The sequence below is a fragment of the Colobus angolensis genome, unplaced genomic scaffold, assembly GCF_000951035.1.
Source record: "Colobus angolensis palliatus isolate OR3802 unplaced genomic scaffold, Cang.pa_1.0 Scaffold114, whole genome shotgun sequence".
NCBI classification, from domain to species: Eukaryota; Metazoa; Chordata; class Mammalia; order Primates; family Cercopithecidae; genus Colobus; species Colobus angolensis.
Window position 1 is genome coordinate 1,448,071 of NW_012112475.1, and position 9,089 is coordinate 1,457,159.

Genomic DNA, 9,089 nt, shown 5'->3' on the forward strand with positions numbered 1-9,089 from the left:
TGTCGGCATCTGCTATTTTTTTTTAACCTTTTAATAATAGCTGTTCTGACTGGTATGAGATGGTATCTTATTGTGTGTTTTTAAAAATTAAATTAAAATTTTTTTTTGACAGGGTCTCACTTTGTCACCCAGGCTGGAGTGCAGTAGCATGATCTTGTGGAGTGGCACTGTAACCTCCACCTCCTGGGCTCAAGCAATTCTCCCACCTCAGCCTCTTGAGTAGCTGGGACCACAGGCACACACCACGACCCCTGGCTAATTTTTGTATTTTTAGTAGAGATAGGGTTTTGCCATGTCAGTCAGGCTGGTCTTGAACTTCTGCCCTTAAGTGATCTGCCTGCCTTGGCCTCCCAAAATGTTGGGATTACAGATGTGAGTCACCGCACCTGGCCTTCATTGTAGCTTTAATTTGCATTTCCCTAATACAAATCTGCCATTTTCATTCCTGGTGTGGCAAGCTTGTGTGTCATTAACTGTACCTAGAGTATTATATCTACCCTGAACGCCTTATCCCCCCTTTCTAAGGATGCCTGGGAAAGCCTTCTGAAATCCACATACACTTGAACACCTCCCTGACCTGCTCAAGACTATTCAGATCTACTGCCAAACTCTATGCCATGGCCCCAATCACCCAGGCCAGGGCTGTTTCCAACCCAGCAGCCTTCAAGATGGTGAAGGATGACAAGGTCCCTGATGCAGAAGAAGCCATTTTATTAGGTGAGGCACGTGGGATGTTACACACGCCTGGTGGGAAAGGAGAGGGAGCAAGTTCCTCGGAGAGAAGGTGACTGTGTCATCTTCCGGCACATGGGTCAGTCATCTGTGAGCACTGGGAAGCTGGACCAGAGGGAATGGATTAAGTAGCCAGAAATAGTTCTGTTGGGGGAAGACCCTAATCAGGATAGAGACTCAAGGTCAGTGAGTGTTACTGGTATTGACTCATCATCAAACTCATGCATCAAAGGGACAGGAGGAGGCCAAGACCCTGGGAAAGGCATCAGGCCTGGGGTCAGGGCTCCGTGCGCGTGTGTTTGAATGAGTGTGTGTCTGTGTATCCACGTGTACTTGTGTGTGGTGAGTCCACCGATGTGTGCGTGTGTGAGTATGCTGATGTGAGAGTGTGTGCATCTGTATCAGTGGCCATGTGTCTGGGCATTTGTATGTGTGTTTCTCCTGGTAGCTGTGCTGCCTGCATCCTTCCACCTCTGTCAGCTTTTCTGTGGATTTCTCTGTGCATCCCTGTGTGTACCTCTGTAGATGTTTGTCTCTTTCATTGGATGTCATTGTCCCAAGCTGCCGGCTGCCTTCTACCAGGAGAAGAACAGCCAGCCCCCAAAATCCTGGGGTGTAGGGAGGGGCACTTACCAGCTCAGCAGAGGCCAGGCCCCTTCCTGGAAGGCTTAGACCTTGATGACAAACTGTAGTCCGTGGATCAGCATATCTAGAAAAACAAACAAACAAACAATAAAAACACAGACCACAGTCATGATCTCAACGTGAAGGAGTCCACATTCCTAAAGGTGGGGGGCCAGGGAATGGAGGCCTCTGGAGATCTGACTGTGTTCAGCATGCTTGGAGGAAGCCAGGCCTCCTTCTACCAACCAGCCCAGCTGTCCTCAGTGTCGGGGCTGAGGCAGGAGACATGGTGTCTATCTCAAAATCATCTGGAATATTCCGGGGAAAAAGAAGCCCAAAATGGAGAGAGTTGAGGCCAGCGGGACCTAGTATCCTAGGGTGTGCAGGAAAAAAACTCCTTGGGGGAAGTTGCTGCTCCTGCAGAGGGGGACAAAGGGCTGGAAAGCAGGTACTTACTGGCAATGTCATGTGCCAGGGTGACGTCCAAGCCACTGAGAACCTCATTGACCAGAGGGCACACCTGGCCACAGGCAGAGAGGGGAGTTAGGCAGAGTGGCACCCTGGAGCAGCAGAATCCCCAGCAGGGGTTCTCGGGGGAAATTTCCTGTCATTTTTCAGTGTGAAAGTGATTCTAAGCAATCCCACAGATCAATGACCACACATGCACAAGGAGAAACTGGAGGCATGAGGGATGTTGTGAAGGACCCCAAATCACACAAGCCCAGTGTTCACTCTTGTCATCACATCTGATTCTAAGTAGAGTGGAGTGCTCTGGTTATAGGAGACACCCAGGCATAGGTTGGAAGACTGTCTGTGGCCATGGAAAGCTGGACAGGGAACTTCTCCAACTTCTCAGAACAGGGGCCAATCCTTTTCAGCTTCAGTGTGGACAGGCAGGGCCTGGCCTAGAGCAGAGACTCATCAATGCATTTGGAAAGATGTAAAGAAGAAACATGGACAGATGGATCAATAGAAAAGTAGATTGATGAATGGAAGTTACTTATCAAATTGAAGGACTCAGACCCACTCAGCCCAGGGCTTTGTTTCAGTGCAAGAAGTTCTAAAACTTGGTTTAGATCAGGGGATCCCCACCTTGCCCACTTACCTTGCCCTGAACCAACTCAGGCAGGACTTTATTCAAGATCCCTGTGAGGCTGTCCAGAAGACCTTGAATGGGGAGGGGGCCAAGTCTGAAAGAGAAAAGCTATGGGTGATGCAGGGACCTGGAGTTGGTGTGGAGAAGGCTCCAGAAGGGGCCACTGTGAACCCCACAGTCTTAACACTCAGTCACTAAAGCAGAGCTTTGTCCATCTACACCCGTGTGCAGGCCAACAGCAAGGGTCCTATTGAAAGCGAGTTACATTTGTGTACAGTAGTGCACACAGGTATGTGTAGGATAAACACATGGTTCTCAGAAAAAGCAGGTGTCAATAAGGCTTTGCAGAGTCCATAAACAAATGGATACTACTTAGTATGTAGCTGTCATGAGGATCCAATGAGATGACACGTATGAAGCCCAATGTATGTGTTCACTAAAAGTTAACCACGTGGGCAACTTTTGCGTAATAGGTATGACACAGTCTCCCCATGTGACAGGTAACTGAAATAAGTAACCTAGTTAGGATCCATGTTTATTTTACCCCTTACTGGGACAAAGCACTTTCACGTCTATTATCTTGGTAGATTCGATCCATAACTCCAATGCAGTTCCATACTGCAAATAAGTAAGCTTTGAACTAAATTGGAGAAGCACTACCCAAGTTCACATAGGAAGCCCTCTATCCCCATTCCTATGTAATATGCAGGGCTTAAACTCCAATTTCTTGTTGCTAGATCCAGCATAAAATTGGTTATCTTGGTCTAAGAAGGGAAAAGTGACTACTTATCTATCTATCTATCTATCTAGCCATCCATTCATCTATCTGTTCATCCTTCTCTCCATCCACCTAACCAACTAACCATCTGTCAGTCCATCCATCCATCCGTCCATCTATCCATCCATCCATCCATCCATCCATCCATCCATCCATCCATCCATCCATCCATCCGTCTTTCCACCTTCCCTCCTTCCCATCCATTTTCCCACCCTTTCAGCCTCTCACTCATCTATTCTGTCATTGTCCCAGCTTTCCAACCATCCATCCAGCATCACACCATGTCATCTCTGGGCAGGAGAAGCTGCTCCTCTGGCCTCACCCATCAAGCAGAGAGATATGCAGGCTTCCAGGGGAATGGGTGCAGTCACCAAGGACCAGGTGGATCCTCTCCTGCTTATCTCTCACGGCTAAGATTTCTGCAGTGATGTTCAGCTTCACAGTCAGCCTCAACAGACTTGCACCAACCAGGGGCCTGCAAAGGAGATAGCCCCACTGGTATCTGGCTCCATCATATTCCAAGGAAGAGGGTTATTTTCTCCTTGCCAAGAATGCTAGCCTCACCTCCCTCCATCTTGCCCGCAGTTGTACTTATCTCATTTTCTAGCAGAAGAAATAAAGGCTCAAGAGGTCAAGTGAGTTTCCCAAGTGACCCAAGGCTGCTCAGCATAGCAGCAAATGAGCTGAAGTTGGAGGCTTAGGTCTGTTAGACTCCAATACCCCTGTTATGGTTACCCATGGTCACCAGGGTCTCCCTTGGTGAGCCATCCTCTCACCCCCTCTTGGGACCCACTCACGTATTCACTTGGAGATTTATGCCGAGAGGGATGGTGACATAGAGACGGTGGCCATCAGGGCTCTGCACAAGGCCAAGTTCCAGCAGCTGGGGGTCAGTGACCTTTATACTGTCCAGGGAGTAATATCGGAGGGGGAAATATTAGCTCCTCTAACTCCAAATCCAGAAACCATCTTTAACCTAACAGTACTCATCCCAGAGGTAGAACTTCCCACCCAGGATAGGGAGACGGGAGGGGAGTCTTGCAGCCTAAGCCACGTGGGTTCTGAGTCACACATCAGGTCTTTTCCGGCCTCTGCCCTGGAACAGATCTGACACACACACAGGACCCTTTCCTCATCTCCAGTCTGTGAGGTATTCAGGACAGCAACTGTGTCTGGATTATATTTGCATCCTGTATGCCAGCTAAGAGCCTTACAAAGAAAGTGGCTACTTCATATCAGTTGACTGTGGATTGATAAGAAGGTGGATAACAGATATGTGGGTGGATGAATGGAAGAGTAAGTGATTAGGTAGAAGGATGAATAACTGGATGATGGATTGATCAGTGGGTGAATGAATGATGCAGGTGCAACTGGAAGTAAATCTGCACAAACACTTATGGGTAAGAATCACCCACCCTGTCAGGTGGCTGATCACCAATGTTTATCATGGGGATTGAGGAGCAGGAAGTCAGGGAGAGTGCAGAGAGGGTGGAAGGAAGCCTTTCTCCCATTGTCCTATCTTTCCAACCATCCATCCATCATCACACCCTGTTGTCTCCAATAGAAGCCAGCCGTCTGACCTCACCCACCAAGCAGGGAGGCCATTTGATGGGTGAGGCCATTCACTGAGCCAGCCACTGTGCTAGGTGATTTACACCTTTTCCAGTCCTCCCAACAGACTTTCTCTGTGGGTTCTATAATCTATATTTTACAGATGGAGAAACCAAGCACAGAGAGACAGGGTGTCCTGTCCCAGGTCATCCAACAAGTACATTTGAAAATCGAAGTCAAGAAGTCTGTCTGTCTCCAAGTCAGGGAGCGAGAGACCCTGGGTGGGTAGGATTTTGGAAATGGCTTTGATCCAGTCCTATCCAGGACCCAGGCTCTCCCGGCTCACTGGCATCAAGTTTCCATTCTTGCTTTTTGCTTTGTGAGCTCTTGGGTGTCTCATGGGAAACACCATATTAGACCTTTCCATGGACATCACATTCTTCTTCATCACATTGATATCATCAAGGTGGGAAGGTTACACTCTCGCTTACATCAAAGGCCGTCTGTGTTCTAAGGGATTTCACAGGTGGAAAGAACAAAATGACCACAGTGTAGTGGGAAGAGCCTTGGCTTTGGACTTAGGAAAGTAGAGTGAGAGCCTTACTCACTTGGTATCACTCTAGCAGCAGGAACACAAGCACCTCTGTGCCTTGGTTTTCCCATTTGCAAACTGGTGATTATTAAATCGACCTCAGAGGGTAGTTGTAAGGATTACAGATGATGCTGGGGCCTCAGGACATGCCTAGAACTGAGGGCATTGCTGGTTTGCCAGACTGGAGATGGGTCTCAGAACTGAGTCCTGGCTCCCCCTTCAGGCTGCCACCTCACTGCTTCAGTGCCACTGCCTGGGGCTGGCAGATCTTCACCTGGGGTTCCCTGGTGGAGACCAAAGCTCTATTTTAGGGCAACTTACTCAATGATGTTCAGGCCAGGGATCACTGATGTCACTTTCCCAAGCAGTCCCCCAAGGAGGCCACCAGAAGTACCTCCTCCAGGCTTCAGGATGTCCAGGAGTGGAAGGTTTTCCAGAATGCCCAACAGGCCCCCAGAGAGCAGGCCATTGCTGAGGGCTGGAAATGGGCATAAGGGTCTCTGGGGGTCAGATCTGACAATTCCAGATCCTCAGGCCCCCTCCGCCATCCAGCCCTGTCCCTCCCCGCTTCGCAGGGTTGGACATACTCTCTCTCTCACACTCACACACACACACACACACACACACCCCTGAAAGAGGTTGTCACAGACTCACCATTTGTCAAGCTTCCTGCAAGACCTGTGGGAGTCAAGGGCAGGGCTGGATTCACAGTCAAGGGCAGGGCCTGGTCCAGGGGCACAGGCAGGCCTCCAAACTGGGCCATGGTCTGGGCTAACAGCCCATAGAAGACAATGAGGACCCCAGTTTGAAACATCTTTGCTCTTAGTATCTGTGGACAGAATGATAAGTCCAACAAGCCATGAATATCAGAGAGGAATTTACGCACCACCTGCTCCTGCCACCTGGGGGGTGGGGTTGTCATTCGTTTGCTCCCCAGAACACCAGGGGGTCACTAGTAATAGCTAGCACTGCTGAACAATTTCTCCTTGCCAGGCAGCAGGCTGACTGCTTTACACAATTTCATCTTCATCACAACCCCAAGACATGGGCACCTGTTACCTGCATTGCACAGGTGAGGGCCACTGATCGGGGCCTAAAAAGGAGACAGCCCCACTGGTATCTGGCTCCAGCACATTCCAAGGAAGAGGGTTTTTTTCCTCCTTGCCAAGAATCCCAGCCTCACCTCACTCCATCTTGCCCACAGTTCCCTTGTCTGATTTTCCAGTAGGAGAAACCAAGGCTCACAGAGGTCAAGTGAGTTTCCAGTTGGGAGTTTCAAATGTACTGCCATCCCCTCTTGAAACCCACTCATGTACCCGAGTACCACTCATGTACCCAAGTACTCATGGCCTGAGTGTGGGTAACTTTCCCCAAGGTCACAAGTACACAGTGGAGAGAGGATTAGAAGCTAGAGCCAGGTGAACCCTCTGTTAAATTAAGTAACCATCAGATTTATCCTCCAATCGGGCTTGCTTCAATGGCTTGAATCATTGCTGCTCTTCAGACAAAGCAAGTGAGAAGGGTTAAACATGCAGGTGCTGAAGAACTGAGCTGTTTTGCATCATCTCCGTTCAGTCCTTTGGCCTGATGGTTGGTGGATGCCCTTGAAAGTCACACAATATAGGGATCGCATGGCCACAGCCACCATCTCATGCAGACCTGTGTTGGGGAATTCCTGGGGCCATCAGGGTCTTCATTGCATGCAAAGAACTAGGGGACCAAAGAGGGGTAGTGACTTTCCCAAGGTCATAGAATAAATTGATGGTACAGCTGTGGTTGAAGGCAGGTCTCCCAACCCTCCCCTCACCCAAGACACAAACATGCATTCTATCGTTTTGACACCTTTCTCTTCTTCTTCAAGCTGCCCTAGAGGAATTCTGGGCACCCCCTGAGGTTTGGCTCGCAGACCTCCCACAGGTCTATTTGGCAGCCAGCGAAGTTGTCCAGAGCCAGCACTAGTACCCACACTTTGGAGACAACTGGCGGCTTTGTGCAAAATTCCATCTATTGGCTGACTCAGCTAAAGCTCCATTCTTGTGGTGGAAGGCTGGAAATGAAAGATCTTTTGGTCCAAAGAACCAGTTGTGCCCTTCTTAGGGAGGTAACTTTGACCACGGTCTCTGAATCTCTTTTGGGCAACAGACCCTTTATGAATCCAGTGGAAGCTAAAGATCCTAGTCTCAGAAAAATGCATCAAAATGTTTAAAATTGGGAGAAGAATTTAGGAGGTTTCTGGATCATCTGTATCCACATTGGCAACCTCAAGTTAAAACTTTTGCCTTAGGGGCTTTGATTTAGGGCATTAATAGTGCTCATTTTATATCAATATTACTGGTCTCTTAGGACAGCAGAGCAAATGACCATTCCCACATGCCTGACATTGGCCAGATCTGTTTCTCTTGCATGGCCCCCAGTGAGTGATCTTGAGTACGGTCTGCCTGCCCCACAGTAAGGAGCCTGAGATCCCTGCCGTCAAGGGTAGCAGAGGGGCCGCAGAATGGACAGCTCTTACCTGGACTTCTTAGAGGTCTCAGCAGCTGTCCTGGTCTCCTCTGTCTCCCCCACTCACTTCTGCCAAGGAGGCAGCCTCTTTTATAGTATGGGGACCAGGAAGCGTGTGTTGGGTGATGGGTTTCTAGATAATTGAGAATTCTGCAATCTGGCGGCGTCTTTCAGGGCTCTCCAAAGTAAATAATTGCCAATCACATTAGCAGGTGGGACGGTTAAACTATTTGGTCGACAAGATAAACAGAGAAAAACCTGAGATGGGATGTTACTCAAGACTTCATGGTTTCCTGAGTGGGGCCAAGGTTGGGGACCCACGCTCCCCAGGTAGCTTTGAGCATTGAAAGGAGCAGCCAGTCAGAGCCCAGGAAGGGACCTTATCTGTTGGACTCTTTCCTTTCCTGCTGTAATTTTTTTTGCTCCAATTGTTGGTGGATTCTTTCTCCTAAAGTGTCAAAAGAGACACTGCATCCTACATCTGGGGTGCGTCTCCATTCCAGGGATTCTCATGCCTCAGCCTCCTGAGTAGCTGGGACCACAGGCAAGTGCCACCGCGCCCCACAGAGTTTTTGTATTTTTAGTAGAGATGGGGTTTCACCATGTTGGTGAAACACAGTGGGTCTCCTGTTTTCAGAGCCCCTGTTGCACATCAGGAGCTCTCTGTCCTCACAAGAACCCTGAGAGGGAGAAGTTACTGCTCCTCTTTTATAGAGGAGGAAACTGAGATCCAGTGGGGACAAGTGCCCAAAGACCCAGATAGGATGCAGCACAGTTAGAATGCAACTGACTGGAGAATGAAAACAACAAAAACAGTGCCAACAGTGGACACTGGCCAAGCTCCTGCTATATGCCCAGCCTGCCACAGTGTTCACATGCAGCATCTCACAAAATCCTCCCAGCCCCGTACTCCTATTCTACAAGGGGGAAACTGAGGCTGAGTGTGAGGCGAACTGCTGGCCTGGGGTGAGACATCCACACTCGGGTCCTTTCTGCTTATCACTGTGCTGAGACGAAGGTGCCTCCCCACACTTGCTGGCCGTTTTGATTTCCCCACTTGTGAACTTCATGCTTTCATGCTTCCCTTTTTATTTTTTAAATTTTCACTTAATTTTTATTCTATTTTATTTTATTTTGAGACAGAGTCTTGCTCTGTCAACCAGGCTTGAGTGCAGTGGTGCGATCTCGGCTCACGACAACCTCCACCTCCCGGG

The 9,089-nt window shown here is 49.1% G+C and overlaps 1 protein-coding gene across 4 annotated transcripts; it reads right to left on the reverse strand.

Annotated features, from left to right (window-relative positions):
- Positions 1-691: 691 nt before the first annotated feature.
- Positions 692-9,089, reverse strand: BPIFA1 (BPI fold containing family A, member 1). 4 transcript variants are annotated; one of them, XM_011959636.1, is made up of 10 exons: positions 9,076-9,089; positions 7,886-7,920; positions 6,028-6,202; positions 5,695-5,851; positions 4,028-4,135; positions 3,553-3,705; positions 2,462-2,546; positions 1,813-1,876; positions 1,366-1,441; positions 695-837 (listed from the first exon to the last, which is right to left on the reverse strand). In XM_011959636.1, the coding sequence occupies exons 3-9, from the start codon at positions 6,185-6,187 to the stop codon at positions 1,401-1,403; spliced, it is 768 nt and encodes a 255-aa protein (XP_011815026.1). In that variant the 5' UTR covers positions 6,188-6,202; positions 7,886-7,920; positions 9,076-9,089; the 3' UTR covers positions 695-837; positions 1,366-1,400. The 4 variants fall into 4 exon arrangements, with proteins under 4 accessions (XP_011815008.1, XP_011815015.1, XP_011815004.1 ...); XM_011959618.1 differs by lacking the exon at positions 9,076-9,089 and having other exon boundaries at positions 692-837; positions 7,886-7,948; XM_011959625.1 differs by lacking the exon at positions 9,076-9,089 and having other exon boundaries at positions 692-876; positions 7,886-7,948.